The 22,322-nt window shown below is 37.5% G+C and overlaps 2 protein-coding genes across 2 annotated transcripts in view; both read left to right on the top strand.

Annotated features, from left to right (window-relative positions):
- LOC145036011 (uncharacterized) overlaps window positions 1–1,824 on the top strand; it is a 47,194-nt gene extending 45,370 nt beyond the window's left edge. Inside the window, exons 4-6 of the mRNA XM_078984501.1 lie at window positions 654–825; window positions 1,152–1,238; window positions 1,332–1,824. Coding sequence (XP_078840627.1) covers window positions 654–825; window positions 1,152–1,238; window positions 1,332–1,824 — 752 coding nt within the window. The remainder of the gene's footprint in view (window positions 1–653; window positions 826–1,151; window positions 1,239–1,331) is intronic.
- A 169-nt stretch (window positions 1,825–1,993) lies between these two features.
- On the top strand, window positions 1,994–3,513 carry LOC145036009 (uncharacterized). The gene is made up of 5 exons (XM_078984500.1): window positions 1,994–2,031; window positions 2,110–2,152; window positions 2,367–2,520; window positions 2,594–2,756; window positions 2,865–3,513. The coding sequence occupies exons 1-5, from the start codon at window positions 1,994–1,996 to the stop codon at window positions 3,511–3,513; spliced, it is 1,047 nt and encodes a 348-aa protein (XP_078840626.1).
- The last annotated feature ends 18,809 nt before the right edge of the window (window positions 3,514–22,322 follow it).

The following is a 22,322-nucleotide window of genomic DNA, read 5'->3' as shown; positions in this document are numbered from 1 at the left end:
GGTGGCCATTGACCAACGTTGACCATATTTGACTTGTGTTGAATCAAGGACATTAGTCAAACTAAGTAAGGAAAGTATTAATTAGAGATCTATTTATGCTATAGGAAGAAGCTAGGTCGGAAGATTGAGCACGAGTGATTATCTGACATCTTCGAGGTGAGTCTTCTCACTATACTTTACCTAGATTGGTAATCAGAGTTATGTGACAGTGTATATTGTATGCTATTTATGTGTTGTGATTTCTATATGATATGTGATATGCATGATTCAGAGTTTACAGAGTTAGGACCAGTGGGTCCACAAAGTTATGGGACCATGAGGGTCCCACAGAGATATTCGACCAGAGGGTCATCAGAGTTACAGCCTTGAGTGGCTGATACGTGTCTACGTGGTATTTTTGGGGAACTCACTAAGCATTTATGCTTACAGTTATTTATGTATATGTTTCAGGTATCAGTGATGATCGCGGGAAGGCGTCGGCATGATCAGTACACACTTGTAGTGAAGATGTTTTGGGATTCTGGGGATTGTGATTTGTACTTATGTTCAGTGAAAAACCTATGATACGCGTTTTTGAAAATATGTGATTGGAGTATTTTTATTAATTTGAAATGAAATTTTTTTTTGAAATTTCACGGTGTTACATTAACCAGGGTACATATTTGCACTATACATTTATATATACGACCGAGTTTCAAAAAAGGGGTCTTCCACATTGTCACATATGCCTATATTTAGAAAAAAAAAGTCTAAACTTCCAAATCCCGAAGACATAGATCGCGTTATATGTGCTGAATTGCCAGACAAGAAACTTGAACCAGATCTGTATCAAATTGTTTCTGACAACATGATACATGGACCTTGCGGCAATGATTTTCCATTTATGCCATGTATGAAAAATGGTAAATGTCCTAAAGTATTTCCAAAATACTTTACAAATGACACATATATTGATAATGATGGTTATCCAGTTTAACGAAGACGCGACAACTGAAACAATGTCGTGAAAAATGGAGTTTCTTTCGACAATAGGTATAAAAATTAATTTTTTATTTATATAAACATTTATTTCTTTATACATGTTATCTTTTATAGGAAAGATATGTTAAATGATCTTAATTTTCTTTAGGACATTTTGTTTCTTTTTTCAGATATATTGTTCCATATAATAAGACACTTTTGAAGCAATACCAAGCCCATATGAATCTTGAGTGGTGTAATCAGCTTGGATCGATAAAGTACCTTTTTAAGTATATTAACAAAGGTCCAGACAAGATCACCACGTCTTTTTACGACGCCAAAAATAACAAAAAATAACATAAACAAAATAGCAATCATGATGAAAGTGATGAAATTGTTGAGTATTACAATTGTCGTTATATTTCTGCTTGTGAGTCACGTTGGAGACTTTTTAGGTATGACATTTATTATAGAACACAACCTGTTGAAAGGTTATCGTGTCACCTACAAGACAAACAACTTGTGTTTAAACCATCCCAACGTGTTACTAATGTTGTTTCTAAACCAACTATTGTTGCTTCTCAATTTTTGGCCTGGATGGAATGTAATAGCTACGAAGAAAAGGCAAGGGAGTTATCCTATGTTGAATTCCCAACTCAATATGCTTGGAATAAATCAGATAAAGTATGGACAAGAAGAAAAACAAAGACAAAGTCATTTGGCAGAGTTAATCATGTGTCTCCCAAGTCTGGTGATGTTTGTTACCTGCACATTTTGCTCAACAAAGTAAAGGGTCCTACTTGCTATGAAGATATTAGAATGGTTAACGAGCCCGTTTATGACTCTTACAAAGATGCTTGCTAGGATCTTGTTCTATTAGACGATGATAGAGAGTACATATCTTCTATACAAGAAACACATCATTGGGCCGCTACTTCTTTCTGCAGGTCTCTATTCGTTATGTTGATTACATCAGATAGTCTATCCCGACCTCATCATGTTTTTAAAGACACATATAATTGTCTTTCTGATGATGTCGTTCATGTTCGTAATAAGAAATAGGCGTGAAAGGTACATTCACACAAAAAAACGTTCCCACTTTAATTGATATTATAAATAAATTATTTCATTGCTTTTTAATGTTTTCAGGCTTGAAGCTAAAACCAGAAGCAATTTACGACCTAACGTTGTTGTACATTGAGAAATCTTTGTTGAGCTGCGGACTGAGTCTTAAGCAAATACCCAATATGTCATTAGCTGATCACAAATATATTCAAGATTCTTGCAATATGTTAATTCAAGATGAGCTTAATTATGATCTGTCCAGTCTTGAATCTGAACATCAACAACTGCATTCAAATTAAATGTCGAGCAAAAAATTGTTTATGATATAATTATGAATGCAGTTAACAACAAAAATGTGGTGTCTTTTCCTCTATGGTTATGGAGGAACAAGAAAAACATTTGTTTGGAAGACACTATCTGCTGCTATTAGATCTAAAGGTGAAGTAGCTATTAATGTTGCTTCAAGCAGAATTGCAGCACTCTTGCTTTACGGTGGTAGGACAGCGCATTCAAGATTTCATATACCAATTAACTTGAATGAGAATTTGTTTTTGATCTATTACACTAGGTAACGATGTAGCTGCTCCGTTGAACAAAGCGAGCCTTATAATTTGGGACGAAGCCCCAATGTTGATAGGACGCTTAGAGATATTATCCTTCCTAAGAACAATGATAAACCATTTGGATGCAAGACCATTGTATTTGGAGGTGTCTTTCGACAAATTCTTCCAGTAATACAAAGAGGAAATCGTTTAGATATTGTGCAGGCATCATTGCATTCATCAAGATTATGGCATGAATGTACAGTTTTAAGTTTGACTGTAAACATGAGGCTTTAGTTCGGTTGTCCAAACAATGATTTCGAAGAGACAAAATCATTTTCTGATTAGATTCTTAAAAATTGGTGAAGGTACTATCGGTGGTCCTAATGATGGTGAAGTTAAAGTTGAATTTCCAGAAGATGTGATCGTTCCCTCTACGGCTGACCATATTCACTCAATTGTATCCTGCATTTATTCATCTTTTCATAACCATCTTGATGATCCATCGTATTTTGAAGATAAAGCTATTTTGGTCCCTCCTAATGAAGAAGTTGATGTTATCAACGACTACATATTAGAATTGATGAAAAATGAAGGGAAAACATATATGAGTTCAGATTCCTTATGTGAGACCGAGACAGAAGATTCTTTTGAGGAATCAGTATACTCTCTGGATGTGTTGAACGCTTTTAAGGCCTCCGAAATTCCCAACCATAAACTTATACTAAAAAAAGGTGTTCTGGTCATGTTGCTTTGTAATATCGACCAAACGAGAGGACTATGCAATGGTACTAGATTGCAAATCGTAAGCCTTGGAAGACACATCATTGAAGCACAAATCGTATCTAGTAGATTTTTCAACGAGACTACTTATATACCTCGCATGAAGTTGACCCCATCCGATAAAAAATTTCCATTCCGTTTTCAACGTAGGCATTTCCAATAGCAGTTTGTTTTGCTATGACCATTAACAAAAGTCAATGACAATCATTATCAAATGTTGGATTATACTTGTGTAGACCTGTCTTCACCCATGATCACTTATATGTAGTTGTTTCTCGTGTAACAAACAAAAAAGTTTTGAAGGTACTCATATGTGACGAGGGTCGTTCAACTAATAAAACAAAAAATGTTGTCTACAAATAGGTCCTGCAACATTTATAGTTATTTATCGATTTCAGTGTTTCTTCTTCACCTTTCATTAATAACAATAGCTATAAAATTTCTTTTATAATTATTATGCAATATATATATAAATGTTTTGGTAATTTTTTTAATATGTTCACCCGCGTTTAACGCGGGTTATAATCGGGTTATAATCTAATTAGTTTAAAACTAAGTGTCAATTTAGAAAAACTAGTTTCGAATTGCTTTAGTGGCATCCAAAATGCCAGCGTTAGGTATGTGGAGGTAAATCTAGCAGGTATAGAAGTTTTAAGTTAGTTGGTGATTTAGAAAAAAACCTTCCTTTGCCCCATTTGAATATATATATATATATATATATATAGCCTGTTATTCATCTTTGTTGTTGTTTTGGTTATTCTCGTTTGACTGATATTGGAATATGGTCCCAAGAGATGATTCTTTTCAGTCCATTACTGTCCAACTCGATGGCAAGAACTATGCCTATTGGAGTTATGTTATGAAGAATTTCTTACGAGACAACACTATGTGGGGGATTGTTACAGGTGACAGGAAGAAACCAACATACGAGAATGCCACTAATTATGCAACCTTATTGGATTCATGGGAGACTGATAATGTGACATCCCCATTTTCACGGCCAGAAAAGACCGATTTGTTTATGCTTTGTTTTATAAAATCAGAGTAATCTTTTAAAGAAAACGGTTGCGGAATTTGTTCCCAAAACAAGATATGATAATAACTTATCAAAACATTTCCCGAAGACAATGTATTTTCATTTAATAATAAAAACTCGGGATGTCATGTTCCGATACAGACATATAAGCATAAACAGAACTTACATTCAATTACACTAATGATTTATAACTCCTTTAATTCTCTTTGTGAAATATGTCTTCGTATTGATACCTGTGATACAAAGAAAACTGACTGGGTCAGGCTTGGGAGCCTGGTGAGCATATAGGGTTTTCATCCCACAATGTTATATCATATATTTATAAATATAGAACATTCAAACGTGTACAATTTTACCATATAAAGGCAACTCTTATCCCACCCCATAGATCCTCACAACGACACGATCTAAACTCTCGTATCTAAAATTTTCCTCTTTACCTGATCCCTACTCACGAATCTAAAACTATCCTCTTCACCTATCCATACTCACGGATCTAAAACTAACCTTTTTCACCTGATCCATACTCACAGATCTAAAACTACCTGATCCATACTCACGGATCTAAAACTAACCTCCTGATCTGATCCATACTCCCGGATCAATAATTGTACCCAATCCATACTCCCGGAATAAGGACAATTAACTATACCCTAATCCTGATCTGATTCATACTCCCGGATCAATAACTGTACCCAATCCATACTCCCGGACTAGGGACAATTAACTTAGTCTTAATCCATACTCCCGAACTAATAACAAGTTTTATCTCATTACCTAATCCATACTCCCAGATCTAAAACTAACTTCTTGGTCTAATCCATACTCGTTGAATAACTAGATCAACAACAACAACATCGGGGCCTCTCAACAGTTTATCACACATCAACTATCTACCGATGTTCTACCCAACATATTAGTAGATAAAAATATATATTTGTATACATAGTTTAAAACCTGTATAACATTCTTATTCAATACCTATTCCACATAACAGATGAGGCATACCCACATAACACGTATTTCATAGAGAATAAATTAGATCTATGAGATAGAAGAAAGTGAATATACATTCACACACATAACAACAAAATTATACACATAACACGTATTTCGTATAAAATGAGCAAAGAAGTCGGTTGCCCTCGACACCCTTTTATAGGGGGTTGGAACACGAATTACGCTGGGCGTAATTCTAAATTACGCTGGGTGTGATGGAGATAAGAACGCTGACACCCTCCCTTCCGGATAATATCGAATATATATATTTAAATTAAATATCGAAAATATTTAATAAACTTCAAAAATTCATATATTCCTCATACGAACTCCGTTTTCGACGTTCTTTATATCCCCGCATAGGTGAGATTACGCTCTACAACTTTCATTTAGACTCCGTCGGCTAACTTTGAATTTATTTTTATTATTTATTTTTACTAAGCCGGGACAGGAAAACTCCGTTATAAAATCATAACTTCTTTATCCGACGTCCCTTTTCACCTATCTTTTTATCGTTTTAATCCTATTAACGAGACCTTCGATTCTTATTTAGATTGTTTCGGCTAAAAACCGCTCGGTCTCAAATCAAGCATTCAGGCTGTATACCGCTAAGTCGAAACTTCGAAAAATCATAACTTCCTCATACGAAGTCAGATTTGGACGTTCTTTTTATGCACGCTCATGGTTTAACAAAATCTACGACTTTCGTTTAGATTGCTAAGGCTAAATATCGCTCTAACGTAAATTCACTATTTACGTCGCGTTGTGTCGTGCCGGTTCTGTCGCGAAACTTCGACAGGTCATAAACTTCTTCGTTATAACTCGGATTTCGGCGTTCTTTATATGCACGGAAACCTTGTAACATATACTATAACTTAGTTAAGACTATTCCTTCAAAATAATCTTCCATCAAAAAGTCATTTTTGACGCTTAACGTCTCTAATTGACTAGCCCGGATCTACGGGCGTTACAATTATCTCCCCCTTAGGATGATTACGTCCCGGAATCATCAACGAAAATAGGAGTTGCATAATGATTTCACACGTTATTTATTCATCCTAGGTAATAACCGTAACTTCTATGTTTCCTCGAAAGAGTATTTAACTCTATGGCTTTCTTAACCGCAGAAGATGCCCAATCTTGCATCTGCTTATCGTACTATGTTGTACATTCAATCGTAACCTTCAAGTTACCAAATAAGTCCTTATTGTGGACTCCTTCTTCTCAGGATAATTACTTTCATTTATCTATTGTAACAAACCGATGGGTCATGCTCTATTGACCTCTCATCGCACGATGCGACGCTTAGACTCGGTCTTTAATGAAGTTAAATTCCAGGATGGAATATACCTTTCTTCATATTCTAATGTGATATAATCGCATTTCAGCATGTAGCATTTCTACCTACAAACTTCTTTTAACAACGAGCGCGACACTATCAATCGCATTAACTTCAACCTTCTAACTTAAGTCAGATGTTACATCTAACTTGGTCCTCTAGACCACGTAACATACTCCTCGTAGTCGAAATCAAATTTAAATATGACCACTAGGGTCGGAACAAGAACCATATTACTAGTCATTACTGAAACAATGGTAATGACATACCAGAATAAAGTGGAATCAATTACTAGCTTCTTGGTAACCTTGTGACTTTCCCTGATCCAAGTGCGAGTCTTGTGCTTCCGGTAGTATATGCATCTACTACCTTCCACACCTACTCATACTTGTCCCAAGTATTGTCCCGCAGTCGACCAAGTCACCATACAAGAAAATTAGACAATCATTCAACACATCAGTTATCAAAACTAGGGTTTATATTAATTCCTTGAAACGATTACACAAAAGTTCAAGTTCACCCTATACTACGCCTCTAGTAGGCTACACTTCCTGATACAGACTTTATATATTGACATGAAGTCTTCATCCTTGAATCCTCGCATTGTTTTGTGCTTCATCGAGGATCATGTGGAATGCTCTTGGCTTTGGTTGTACATTTGGCTTTATAGCCTCTTCTCTTCTTGGGCAGTTTTGCTTGAAGTGTCCTTCACTACACTTAAAGCAGGCTTCTCTTTTGTTTGGGCATTTGCTGGCATAATGACCAGTCTTCACGCATTTGAAGCAGGTCATTTCTTTAGAGCATTCCCCAATGTGCTTCCTTTTGCACTTGTCACACCATTGTGCTCCTTCTTCGAGCTGCTTTGAAACAGACTTCAAAAATTTTCTCTTCTCATCGGACCTTGAAGATCCTTCAATCTTTCTTTTCTTGCCCACCTCGATTTTCTCCAGACCCCTTTCCTTTAACTGGGTCTCCACATGTAACGCCCGTAGATCCGGGCTAGTCAATTAGAGACGTTAAGCGTCAAATATGACTTTTTGATGGAAGATTATTTTGAAGGAATAATCTTAATTAAGTTATAGTATATGTTACAAGGTTTCCGTGCATACAAAGAACGCCGAAATCCGAGTTATAACGAAGAAGTTATGACCTGTCGAAGTTTCGCGACAGAACCGACATGACACAACGCGATGTAAAAAGTGAATTTACGTGAGCGATATTTAGCCTTAGCAATCTAAACGAAAGTCGTAGAATACGTTAAACCATGAGCGTGCATAAAAAGAACGCCAAATCTGACTTCGTATGACGAAGTTATGATTTTTCGAAGTTTCGACTTAGCGGTATGCAGCCCGAATGCTCGATTTGAGACCGAGCGGTTTTTAGCCGAACCAAGATAAATGAGAATCTAAGGTCTGGTTAATAGGAGTAAAACGATAAAAAGATAGGCGAAGACGGACGTCGGATAAAGAAGTTGTGATTTTATAACGGAGTTTTCCTGTCCCGACCTACTAAAAATAAATAATAAAAATAAAATCAAAATTAGCCAACGGAGTCTAAATGAAAGTTGTAGATCATAGTCTCACCTACTCGGGGATATAAAGAACGTCGAAAATGGAGTTCGTATGAGGAAGATATGAATTTTTGAAGTTTATTAAATATTTTTGATATTTTATTTATATATAAATTCCGATATTATCCAAAGGGGGGGGGGGGGGGGGGGGGGGGGGAGTCAGCGATCTTATCTGAAAGACCCCAACTTTCGTATTTTTCAAAGACCCAAACTTTCATATTTCACATTATCATTACTCCAAAACATGCTATTTGCATATTCATAAAAGCAATATTTTACATTGATATAAAGGATTAACAAACTATTGGATACAAACCTTCTATTTCAAAGTGTTATATATATTACATAACTACCCAGGATATTGTAATTTATACAAACATAAAAAGTAGTACAAAATTACTATTACAAAATATTCTACATCTTTCATTAGTATGTAAACATACTATTTATTTATCACCTGCAATTGTTAAACATTGATAGGGTAAGCGGTGACGCTTAGTGAGTTCAAAAATAGATACAATATAATGTTATGCCATATATATACTTCAATGTGACAAGGTAAAGAGGAACAACAAGATGTATGTGAGATCATGTAACAAGCGTTCATATCAATCAAAGACATTATTCAAATATATTCTTTTCAATTCTTGATATACATCAATAAAGCTTTGGCCCAATTGGCATAGAAGACATGCAGTTTCTGATTAACATCTTGTTAGATTTCAGGCTTATAATCCTGTCTAACCATTTGCCAATGCCATAGAATAGAAGTCATTCTTTTACAGAGACATGCTCTACATGGCCAGAGGCTACGTACCAGTACCAATGTGAATTTAAGTCCTTTCACTGATCACATGGTCAAAGGTATTACAATTGCTATAAACATAGCGAATAACACAAGAAAATAACTCAGAATGATAATACTGAAAAGCACATAGTAGATATAACACATAACATACAATTGTTTTTATATATTGAACTCACATTAAGTTAACCGGGGGTTAAAATAGTAATTTGGACAGCACTCCGGCTTTAAATATGTCTTTCTATGTTGAAAACCGAGAGTTTGTTTGAAAACCGAGCTCTGCGAAGGTAGGGCTTCAAAACCGAAAAGATAAAATTTTCCGGGCTTCTCGGGGGTCTCGGGACGTGTTTCGGGCTTTAAAAATGATACCGGGGCTTCGGGAAAAGTCAAAATAATGAATATATGGATTTAGGGGTGAAAAATGGAAATTTTCTCATTTTAGGTGGGAGGGTTCGCAGGCCCCTTTATATAGGGCCGAGGTTCGGATGTCGGCTAAGAGGCGAAGCTCGGTGGCAGCAGCGGAGTGAAGCAGGTGGCGCGAGAAAGAGGCTCGGATGCGAGGTTCGGCTGCGAGGCGTGTCTCGCTCCTGCTGGACCTCGGCTTCGGCGAATCAGGGCAGAACGCGCGTCGGAAGCAAGCAGCGAAGCAGCTCGGTGGCGAAGTGCATGTCGGATCCGGATTGGCTCGCACCTCGGTCCAATTAGCTCGCGACACGTGAAGCTTGTCGGTTCGTCCACGTCTCCGGTGACACTGTTGCTTCGTGCGAGTGACGTGTCCGGGCACTATTCATGCGAAAATTTTCGATTTTTGTGCCCCGAACTTCTAAAATCCATAACTTTCGCATACGACCTCCGTTTTTTACGTTCTTTATATGCACGTGTAGATAAAATCACGTTCTACAACTTTCTTTTAGACTCCGTCGACTAATTTTGACTTTAATTTTAATATTATTATTTTTAACAGACCAGGACAGGAAAATCCGTTAAAAATTCATAACTTCTTCATCCGACATCCGTTTTCGTCAGACTTTTTACCGTTGTACTACATATGACGAGACCTTCGATTCTCATTTTGGATGTATCGGTAAAATATCGCTCGATCTAAAATTCGAGTTTTTAGCTGTCTACTGCTAAGTTGAAACTTCGAAAAATCATAACTTCCTCATTCGAAGTCAGATTTTAGCGTTCTTTTTATCGATTTTTTCGGTTTAACGAATACTAATACTTTCATTTAGATTACTAAGGCTAAAAAGTAGTTTATCAAAAACTCACTTTTTACGTCATTCGGCGCCGCGCCGGTTTTGTCGCGGATCTTCGGTTGGTCATAACTTCTTCGTTATAACTCGGATTTTGACGAGGTTTTCGCCTACAAATTTCTAACGAGATTCTCTACAACATCAAATAATAAAATTTTACTTATTTAAAATTTCATATTTTCGCTAAATTTCACTATTTGGCTTTTAATTGGAATCTCATAAGACTTCCAATAATTTCTGAGTGATTCTAAACATAGTTTTACTTCATTTCTAGTAAAAACAATCTTTTAGAACTCAACACTCAATTTTACATAATATTTCACAATTTTATTCATTACAAAACATGATTTTAAAACGTGTATGTTACAAATACCTCCTCCTTTTGAGGATTTCGTCCCCGAAATTACATCGATTAAAATAAATGGGGATATTTTTTGCTTTTATCTCATTCTTATTCTCCTAAGTATAGTTTGGGCCACGATGGGGTTTCCACTTGACAAGCACCAATTCTACTTCTTTATTGCGTAGCTTAGTTGCTCTTTCATTCACGATTTCATCAGGCTCATCTACATATCTTAACTTACTATCCAATTTCACTTCGGATAATGGAACTGTCTCATCGTAGATGCTCAAGCATTTGCGCAGATAACTTACATGAAACACATCATGAATACCCGCCAAATCTTTAGGAAATTCTAAGCGGTAAGCTTGCTTTCCAATTCTATGGATGATTTTGAAAGGACCAACAAATATGGGACTCAACTTTCCTTTCTTCCCAAATCGCATAAGGCCTTTCCATGGGGATACTTTCAGAATTACGAAATCACCCACTTGAAATTCTATAGGTCGTCTTCTCTTTTCTGTATAGGACTTCTATCGATCCTGGGCCGCTTTCATTCTTTCTCGTACGATTTGAATCTTGTCGGTGGTGTCTTGAATCATTTCAGGGCCTCCAAGGATCTTCTGTCCTACATCACACCAACATAATGGCGTACATCATTTGCGACCATATAATGCTTCATATGGTGGCATTTTGATTGAAGTGTGGTAACTGTTATTATACGAAAATTCGACAAGCGGTAAGTATTTATCCCAGTTACCACCGAACTCCAAAACACATGCACGAAGCATATCTTCTACTGTCTGGATTGTTCTCTCTGTCTGACCATATGTCTGAGGATGATAAGCGGTACTGAGAGCAACTCGAGATCCTAATTCGCGTTGCATACTCGCCCAAAAGTGAGAAGTGAAGCGAGTATCGCGATCAGAAATGATCTTTAGTGGCACACCATGTCTTGCAATAATTTCATCCAAGTATACCTGTGCGTATTTCTCCATTGGATTCGTTTCACGCATAGCGAGAAAATGTGCACTCTTAGTCAGACGGTCGACGATTACCCAAATTCTATCATTCTGTCTAGTAGTCTTTGGCAATTTGGTAATAAAATCCATGGACAGCTCTTCCCACTTCCATACAGGAACACTAAGGCTTTCTGGAGTTCCATAAGGCTTTTGGTGTTCTGTTTTGACTTGTAAGCATACTAAGCATTCCTGTACATATCTTCCAATGTCTCTCTTTAATCCAAGCCACCAATAATCAGCTCTTACATCATAGTACATTTTACTTGTGCCAGGATGTACTGATAGCTTAGATTTATGAGCTTCATCTAAAATCTTCTGTCTTAATCCACCAATCTTTGGAATCCATAGTCGATTCTTAAATACTTTTAATCCTTGTGGATCATTAAGTAAAACATCGGCATAATGTACCATTCCTTCATTCTTTACATTTTCTGGCTTTAAGGCTTCAACTTGCCATTTCTCTAGTTCATCAAGAATGGTGAACTTCACCGTAGTGTGAGTAATAGTATAACACATACTATTACGATAAACTTTCCTGCTAAGTGCATCTGCAACCACATTAGCCTTTCCAGGATGGTACAGGATTTCGCAATCATAGTCCTTGATTAGCTCCATGGCTCGTTGTTGTCTCATATTCAGAGTTTGTTGACTGAATATATACTTGAGAATCTTGTGATCGGTAAATAATTGGCATTTCGTACCAAAAAGGTAATGTCTCCAAAGTTTTAGGGAAAATACTACTGCAGCGAGTTCAAGATCATGGGTGGGATAATTCTTTTCATAATCTTTCAGTTGTCTTGAGGCATAGGCTATTACTTTACGATGCTGCATCAACACACAACTGAGTCCTAATCTTGAAGCATCGCTATATACGGAGAAATCATCATCACCTTCTGGGAGTGATAAGATGGGAGCATGAGTTAAGAGATCTTTTAGAGTTGAGAAAGCTTTTTCTTTATCTTCACCCCATTCGAACTTCACTTCCTTCCGTGTAAGGCTTGTGAGGGGTATGGCTATACGAGAAAAGTCTTTAATGAATCTCCGGTAATATCCCACGAGACCTAAGAAAATACGAATTTCGGAAGCATTACGAGGCACTTCCCAATTTTGAATGTCTTCGATTTTGATGGGATCTACAGATACACCGTTACTGGAAATAATATGGCCGAGAAATTGAACTTCACGGAGCCAAAATTCACATTTCGAGAATTTAGCATAAACTTTCTCCTTTCGAAGGAGTTTTAGGATTTCACGAATATGAATGGCATGATCGGCTTCAGACTTGGAATAGATTAGAATATCGTCAATGAATATGATGACAGACTTATCAAGCATTGGGCGGCACACTCGATTCATCATATCCATGAATACGGCAGGAGCATTTGTCAAACCGAATGGCATGACAAGGAATTCGAAATGCCCATAAGGAGTACGGAAAGCAGTCTTCGGTACATCTTGCTCTTGTACTTCCAACTGATGATAGCCAGATCTCAAATCAATTTTTGAGAAATAGCTAACACCCTGAAGTTGATCGAATAAATCATCGATGCGAGGTAGTGGGTACTTGTTCTTGATAGTCACCTTATTCAGCTTGCGATAATCAATGCACATTCACATCGATCCGTCCTTCTTCTTGACAAACAATACTGGAGCACCCCAGGGAGAGGTACTCGGTCGAATAAAGCCTTTGTCAAGTAATTCCTGCAGTTTGATCATCATTTCTTTCATTTCGGATGGTGCAAGACGATAAGGAGTCTTTGCGATTGGAGCAGCACCGGGCACAAGGTCAATTCGGAATTCTACTTGTCTGTCCGGAGGAAGTCCAGGAAGATCATCGGGAAAAACATCGGGATATTCGTTAACAATGGGAATATCATTTACAGTTTTATTCTCCTTTCGTGAGATGTCAACTGTATAGGCCAGATAGATAGGACAACCTTTCGATATGAATTTACGAGCTTTGAAGAAAGAGATTATTTTTAAGATTCTTTGTTCACCATAGATGTGAATAGGATCTTCCCCTTCAATAGGAATGTGTACCATCTTTTCGTAACACAAAAGTTCTGCATGGTTCTTTGATAACCAATCCATGCCGAGAATAATATCGAAATTGGGCAAGGAGGTAGGGATTAGGTTAGCAAGAAAATTATAACCTTCAATTTCTATGACACAATCCCTATAGATTTTATCAGCAAGTAATGATATACTTCCTGCAGTATCTACGTGAAATGGTTGCGCAAGTGCATAGCAAATAGTTTGAAAAGAATGTGAAAATTCATAAGATACGAAAGAATCTGAAGCACTAGAATCAAATAAGATGTGAGCAGGTCTAGAGTTGACAAGAAATGTACCCGTCACGACATTTGGGTCCTCACGTGCTTCCTCTGCGGTAATCTAGAATGCACGACCCTTAGCTTTTGGCACCTCCTCCTTTTTAGCTGGAGTATTCTTCGGTTGTTGGACAGGGACTTGACTTCTCGCTGGTTGTTGAACAGAAGCTTGACTTCCCATCATTTGGTTGGTAAGAGTAGGGAAAAAACGCTTCTTGTGGCCAGTAATACCACATGCATAACAAGTCACATCCTTCCTTGGGCAAGCTGGCTTGAAATGACCTGTTTCTCCACACCCATAACATACAATGGATTCTTTGTCTATTTTGCATTGACCCAGATGATTCCTTCCACAAACGCGACATGATGGTGATTGAATAGAAAAAGATTGTGACCTACCACGGCCACGAAAAGCACTCTGAGATTGTGCTTGCTTGCTAGGATCAGTTCGAATAGATTGAGCTGGTGGAATAGTGGAAGCAGGAGTAGTTCTTTCAGTACGTGGATGCTTTGGAATAGTAAGAGTAGCACCACGTATTTCTAAGTCATGCTCACGCCTTCGAGCATACTCAACGGCTTTATCAAATGACAAAACATCCCGGTTGAGAACGAAATCATGGATTTCGTGTCGTAGTCCTTCCATGAATAACTGAATTTTCTCGTCTTCAGTTGGAATATACTTCGTAGCAAACCTTGCTCTTTGATTAAATTGAGTTTCATATTCATTCACAGTCATTCCTCCTTGTTTAAGCTCGAGGAATTCCTTCTCCAATCTTCTCCTCATATCTAGAGGACAATACTTTTCTAGCACACAAGTCTTGAACAATTCCCAGGATAAGTTCTCCTGGTCACATCCATCTAGAGCTTCATATGTTGCTTCCCACCAGACTAAAGCTTCTCCAGTGAGCATTGCAGAAGCATAAATAGCCTTGTCTTCATCATCCACATGAGAAACACGAAATACTTTCTCGGTGTTCTGAATCCAAGTTAGAACGATTATAGGATTAAGGACACCAGAAAAATCTGTAGCACCACTACTCTTGAAATCTTTGAACGAGGGACGCTTCACTTTCCCGCTTGAAGATTCTCCAGTGACTTTCTCTTTTCCTTTATCATCATTCTTTTTGTGTTCTTCGAGAGTTTGTCGAATAACACCGGTAAGTTTACCTAAAAGTCGCTCCTCACGAGGAGATACTGGAGTATTCACTTCCTCGTGTTGAGGATCTCCACCAACATCAGGGGTATGGCTACTTACTTTTTCAGTCATTGATCTGAAATACGAAGTAAGATAGTATTTTAGAATTTTAGGGTTTACTACTACCTAATACTTTCACTTATATATTTCCTATGGTTTGTATCCCTATACTTACAATGATTAAGTTCATATATTGAACTTCCTATAGTTTAAGTCTAAATACCAATCCGTGGAATTTAGTTCGCTTAAACTACTGCTCTGATACCATGGTTGAAAGACCCCAACTCTCGTATTTTTGAAAGACCCAAAATTTCATATTTCACATTATCATTACTCCAAAACATGCTATTTGCATATTCATAAAAGCAATATTTTACATTGATATAAAGGATTTACAAACTATTGGATACAAACCTTCTATTTCAAAGTGTTATATATATTACATAACTACCCATGATATTGTAATTTATACAAACATAAAAAGTAGTACAAAAGTACTATTACAAACTATTCTACATCTTTCATTAGTATGTAAACATACTATTTATTTATCACCTGCAATTGTTAAACATTGATAGGGTAAGCGGTGACGCTTAGTGAGTTCAAAAATAGATACAATATAATGTTATGCCATATATATATATATATATATATATATATATATATATATATATATATATATATATATATATATATAAATACACTTCAATGTGACAAGGTAAAGAGGAACAACAAGATGTATGTGAGATCATGTAACAAGCGTTCATATCAATCAAAGACATTATTCAAATATATTCTTTTCAATTCTTGATATACATCAATAAAGCTTTGGCCCAATTGGCATAGAAGACATGCAGTTTCTGATTAACATCTTGTTAGATTTCAAGCTTATAATCATGTCTAACCATTTTCCAATGCCATAGAATAGAAGTCATTCTCTTACGGAGACATGCTCTACATGGCCAGAGGCTACGTACCAGTACCAATGTGAATCTAAGTCCTTTCACTGATCACATGGTCAAAGGTATTACAATTGCTATAAACATAGCGAATAACACAAGAAAATAACTCAGAATGATAATACTGAAAAGCACATAGTAGATATAACACATAACATACAATTGTTTCTATATATTGAACTCACCTTAAGTTAACCGGGGGTTAAAATAGTAATTTGGACAGCACTCCGGCTTTAAATATGCTTTTCTATGTTGAAAACCGGGAGTTTGTTTGAAAACTGGGCTCTGCGAAGGTAGGGCTTCAAAACCGAAAAGATAAAATTTTCCGGGCTTCTCGGGGGTCTTGGGATGTGTTTCGGGCTTTAAAAATGATACCAGGGCTTCGGGAAAAGTCAAAATAGTGAATATATGGATTTAGGGGTGAAAAATGGAAAATTTCTCATTTTAGGTGGGAGGGTTCGCAGGCCCCTTTATATAGGGCCGAGGTTCGGATGTCGGCTAAGAGGCGAAGCTCGGTGGCAGCAGCGGAGCGAAGCAGGTGGCGCGAGAGAGAGGCTCAGATGCGAGGTTCGGCTGCAAGGCTGATAGGCGAGGCGTGTCTTGCTCCTGCTGGACCTCGGCTTCGGCGAATCAGGGCAGAACGCGCGTCGGAAGCAAGCAGCGAAGCAGCTCGGTGGCGAAGCGCATGTCGGATCCAGATTGGCTCGCACCTCGGTCCAATTAGCTCGCGACACGTGAAGCTTGTCGGTTCGTCCACGTCTCCGGTGACACTGTTGCTTCGTGCGAGTGACGTGTCCGGGCACTATTCATGCGAAATTTTTCGATTTTTGTGCCCCGAACTTTTAAAATCCATAACTTTCGCATACGAGCTCCGTTTTTCACGTTATTTATATGCACGCGTAGCTAAAATCACGCTCTACAACTTTCGTTTAGACTTTGTCGGCTAATTTTGATTTTAATTTTAATATTATTATTTTTAACAGATCGGGACAGGAAAATCCGTTAAAAATTCATAACTTCTTCATCCGACATCCGTTTTCGTCAGACTTTTTACCGTTGTACTACATATGACGAGACCTTATATTCTCATTTAGGATGTATCGGTAAAATATCGCTCGATCTAAAATTCGAGTTTTTAGCTGTCTACTGCTAAGTTGAAACTTCGAAAAATCATAACTTCCTCATTCGAAGTCAGATTTTAGCGTTCTTTTTATCGATTTTTTCGGTTTAACGAATACTAATACTTTCATTTAGATTACTAAGGCTAAAAAGTAGTTTATCAAAAACTCACTTTTTACGTCATTCGGCGCCGCGCCGGTTTTGTCGCGGATCTTCGGTTGGTCATAACTTCTTCGTTTTAACTCAGATTTTGACGAGGTTTTCGCCTACAAATTTCTAACGAGATTCTCTACAACATCAAATAATAAAATTTTACTTATTTAAAATTTCATATTTTCGCTAAATTTCACTATTTGGATTTAATTTGGAATCTCATAAGACTTCCAATATTTTTTGAGTGATTCTAAACATAGTTTTACTTCATTTCTAGTAAAAACCATATGTTAGAACTCAACACTCAATTTTACATAATATTTCACAATTTTATTCATTACAAAACACGATTTTATAACGTGTATGTTACATTATCGCCGTTACGCCCAACGTAATTTAGAATTACGCCCAACATAATTCGTGTTCCAGCCCCCGATAAAAGGGTGTCGAGGGCAACCGATTTCTTTGCTCATTTCTTCCCTTTTTCTCGCGTTTTTGCATCGTTTTTCGTGCAAGAAATATCCCAAAACCTCGGTATCATTCCCGAGCCCTGAAGATCCCGAGAAGTGTGATTCTCGAGTCGAAGCTCTGTCCGCGAGAAGCTCGGTTTTTGTGAAGATCTTCCAGATCTACCGAAGAATTCTACTTCTACAAGTCGTAGTGCTGTCCGATCATCTTCTAATCAAGTGAGTGTGTGGTTACTTTCTTCTAACGCATAATTATTAAGTATTTAGTATAAAATACGTGTTACGTGTATATTTTGTTGTTATATGCGTGAATGTATATTCACTTTCTTCTATCTCATAGATCTGATTTATTCTCTATGAAATACGTGTTATGTGAGTATGCCTCATCTGTTATGTGGAATAGGTATTGAATGAGAATGTTATACAGGTTTTAAACTATGTATAAAAATATATATTTTTATCTACTAATATGTTGGGTAGAACATGGGTAGATAGTTGATGTGTGATATACAGACGAGAGGCCCCGATGTTGTTGTTGTTGATTTAGTTATTCAGCGAGTATGGATTGGACCAAGAGGTTAGTTTTAGATTCGGGAGTATGGATCAGGTAAAGAGATAAAACTTGTTATTAGACCGGGAGTATGGATTAAGACTAAGTTAATTGTCCCTAGTCCGGGAGTATGGATTGGGTACAGTTATTGATCCGGGAGTATGGATCAGATCAGGATTAGGGTATAGTTAATTGTCCTTATTCCGGGAGTATGGATTGGGTACAATTATTGATCCGGGAGTATGGATCAAATCAGGAGGTTAGTTTTAGATCTGTGAGTATGGATCGAGTAAAGATAATAGTTTTAGATCCGTGAGTAGGGATCGGGTAAAGAGGAAAATTTTAGATACGAGAGTTTAGATTCGTGTCGTTGTGAGGATCAATGGGGGTGGGATAAGAGTGGCCTTTATATGGTGAAATTGTACAAGTGTGAATGTTCTATATTTATAAATATATGATATAACATTGTGGGATGAAAACCCTATATGCTCACCAGGCTCCCAAGCTTGACCCACTCAGTTTTCTTTGTATCACAGGTATTCATACGAAGACATATTTCACAGAGAGATTTAAAGGAGATATAAATCAATTGTGTAATTAAATGTAAGTTCTGTTTATGCTTATATATCTGTATCGGAACATGACATCCCGAGGTTTTATTATTAAATGAAAATACATTCTCCTTGAGAAATGCTTTGATAATTTTTATCATATTTTGTTTTGGGAACAAATTCCGCAACTGTTTTCTTGAAAAGAGTACTCTGATTTTAAAAACAAGCATAAACAAATCGGTCTTTTCTAACCGAGAAAATGGGGATGTCACAGTTGGTATCAGAGCATTAGTTTAAGCGAACTAGGAAATTGTAGGAAATTTCTAGACTTGAACTTAGAATGCTAAGTAATGATTGTGAGGAGTGTGTCTAAAATATGTTAGATAGTACACCTAAATTAACACAAGCACTAGTTTATTTTAGGAATGATGCCTAAAATGCTTTTATGTGCTAAATGTTTTGTGTGATAGCTATATTGATGCTATTATTTGTTCGGATCTATGATCTGTTGCCGACCGATCTGGAGACCTTATGTGTTAGGATTCTAAGCGTACGGCTACGATATTAGAACTAGCATGTAAACGTTTCGGAGTAATAAGGATGATTTAATTATCTATCGTGATTGAGGATCTGAATTCACCTTATTTGGTGTGTAGATCAAAAATTGTAAGAACCAGAAGTGGAGTTGGAAATGTGAATGAAGATAGGAATCAACCACATGTGGTTGAGCAAGTACCTGTTGTAGCAGCAGCACCAGAGCCAATGACGTTGGTTGGGGTGCAAGCGATGATACAAATGATGTTGGATCGCCAAATGGAGGAGACAAGGCGATTACTCCAACAGAATCGTGAGGAAGTGTCACTTCAAGTGGAAGAGCCTGAAGTGAATGGAGGGCATTTGGAGGGAGGTAACTATAGTGGGACGGTTGGACGAGCAGAACCCCCAGTGGTAGAAAGGAATGACCCGGAAAGGGAAAGAAACAGGGATGGGCGTATGTATAAAAATTTCTTGGGCGCCAAGCCGCCAAGTCTTTCTAGAAGCCCAAAGCCTGTTGAGATTATGGACTGGATCTCCGAAATGGAGATGGTGTTTGAGAGTTGCGACTGTTGCAACAAACAGAAGACTGTCTTTGCAGTTAGACAACTGAAGACCGGAGTCTTGAGCTGGTGGAAGTTACTGGAAGATATGATGCCCCAAGGGGAAGCACTAAGGATGTCTTGGGAATCATTCCTTGAGCAGTTAAAGATGCAGTACTACTCAGAGATAGATCAGATTGATCTGAACAATGAATTCCAGAACCTGAAGAAAGGTAAATTGAGCATTGATGATTATGTTACGTCATTTACCGAAAGGATGAAGTTATTTCCATACTTAGTGCCAACTGAACTCTCAAAAATTGAGAGGTTCGCAAATGAATTGCCTGTCGACTTTGGCCCAACGGTCAAGATGGCAACTACTTTGAAGACAGCAGTCCGAGCAGCTAGAAATGCGGAGACCCAGTTAAAGGAAAGGGGTCTGGAGAGAATCGAGGTGGGCAAGAAAAGAAAGATTGAAGGATCTTCAAGGTCCGATGAGAAGAGAAAATTTTCGAAGTCTGATTTGAAGAAGCTCGAAGAAGGAGCACAATGGTGTGACAAGTGCAAAAGGAAGCACATTGGGGAATGCTCTAAAGAAATGACCTGCTTCAAATGCGGGAAGACTGGTCATTCCGACAGCAAATGCCCAAACAAAAGAGAAGCCTGCTTTAAGTGTGGTGAAGAAGGACACTTCAAACAAAACTGCCCAGGAAGGGAATAAATTACAAAGCCAAATGTGCCGCCAAAGCCAAAGGCAAAACATTTCAAATGATCCTTGATGAAGCAGATGGCAATGCAAGGAATCAGGAATAAGGATTTTATATCTAAAGATCAAGTTATAAAGTAGCAATATGAAAAGTAATATTTGGTGTAGCCTATTAGAGGCATAGTATAGGGTGAACTTGAACTTTTGTGTAATCGTTTCAAGGAATTAATATAAACCCTAGTTTTGATAACTGATGTGTTGAATGATTGTCTAATTTTCTTGTATGGTGACTTGGTCGACTGCGGGACAATACTTGGGACAAGTATGAGTAGGTGTGGAAGGTAGTAGATGCATATACTACCGGAAGCACAAGACTCGCACTTGGATCAGGGAAAGTCACAAGGTTACCAAGAAGCTAGTAATTGATTCCACTTTATTCTGGTATGTCATTACCATTGTTTCAGTAATGACTAGTAATATGGTTCTTGTTCCGACCCTAGTGGTCATATTTAAATTTGAGTTCGACTACGAGGAGTATGTTACGTGGTCTAGAGGACCAAGTTAGATGTAACATCTGACTTAAGTTAGAAGGTTGAAGTTAATACGATTGATGGTGTCGCGCTTGTTGTTAAAAGAAGTTTGTAGGTAGAAATGCTACATGCTGAAATGTGATTATATCACGTTAAAATATGAAGAAAGGTATATTCCATCTTGGAATTTAACTTCATTAAAGACCGAGTCTAAGCGTCGCATTGTGCGATGAGAGGTCAATAGAGCACGACCCATCGATTTGTTACAATAGATAAATGAAAGTAATTATTCTGAGAAGAAGAAGGAGTCCACAATAAGGACTTATTTGGTAACTTGAAGGTTACGATTGAAAGTACAACATAGTACGATAAGCAGATGCAAGATTGGGCATCTTCTGCGGTCAAGAAAGCCATAGAGTTAAATACTCTTTCGAGGAAACATAGAAGTTATGGTTATTACCTAGGATGAATAAATAACGTGTGGAATCATTATGCAAGTCCTATTTCTTTGATGATTCCGGGACGTAATCATCCTAAGGGGGAGATAATTGTAACGCCCGTAGATCCGGGCTAGTCAATTAGAGACGTTAAGCGTCAAAAATGACTTTTTGATGGAATATTATTTTGAAGGAATAATCTTAACTAAGTTATAGTATACGTTACAAGGTTTCCGTGCATATAAAGAACGCCGAAATCCGAGTTATAACGAAGAAGTTATGACCTGTCGAAGTTTCGCGACAGAACCGGCACGACACAGCGCGACGTAAAAAGTGAATTTACGTTATAGTGATATTTAGCCTTAGCAATATAAATGAAAGTCGTAGAATACGTTAAACCATGAGCGTTCATAAAAAGAACGCCCAAATCTGACTTCGTATGAGGAAGTTATGATTTTTCGAAGTTTCGACTTAGCGGTATACAGCCTGAATGCTCGATTTGAGACCGAGCGGTTTTTAGCCGAAACAATCT

This window comes from Lactuca saligna, chromosome 3 (genome assembly GCF_052625555.1).
Source record: "Lactuca saligna cultivar CGN05327 chromosome 3, ASM5262555v1, whole genome shotgun sequence".
Lineage (NCBI taxonomy): Eukaryota > Viridiplantae > Streptophyta > Magnoliopsida > Asterales > Asteraceae > Lactuca > Lactuca saligna.
The sequence above is the reverse complement of the archived record's forward strand: the minus strand, read 5'-3'. Positions and strand labels throughout refer to the sequence as shown.

What these genes read in the sequence shown, in the direction of transcription:
- LOC145036009 (XM_078984500.1), top strand. Translation starts at nt 1,994, where the DNA reads ATGTCGTTCATGTTCGTAATAAGAAATAGGCGTGAAAG. An exon ending in ATTTACGACCTAACGTTGTT is followed by an intron (nt 2,153 to 2,366) that starts GTACATTGAGAA and finishes TTATGAATGCAG; the next exon opens with TTAACAACAAAAATGTGGTG. An exon ending in AGCACTCTTGCTTTACGGTG is followed by an intron (nt 2,521 to 2,593) that starts GTAGGACAGCGC and finishes CTATTACACTAG; the next exon opens with GTAACGATGTAGCTGCTCCG.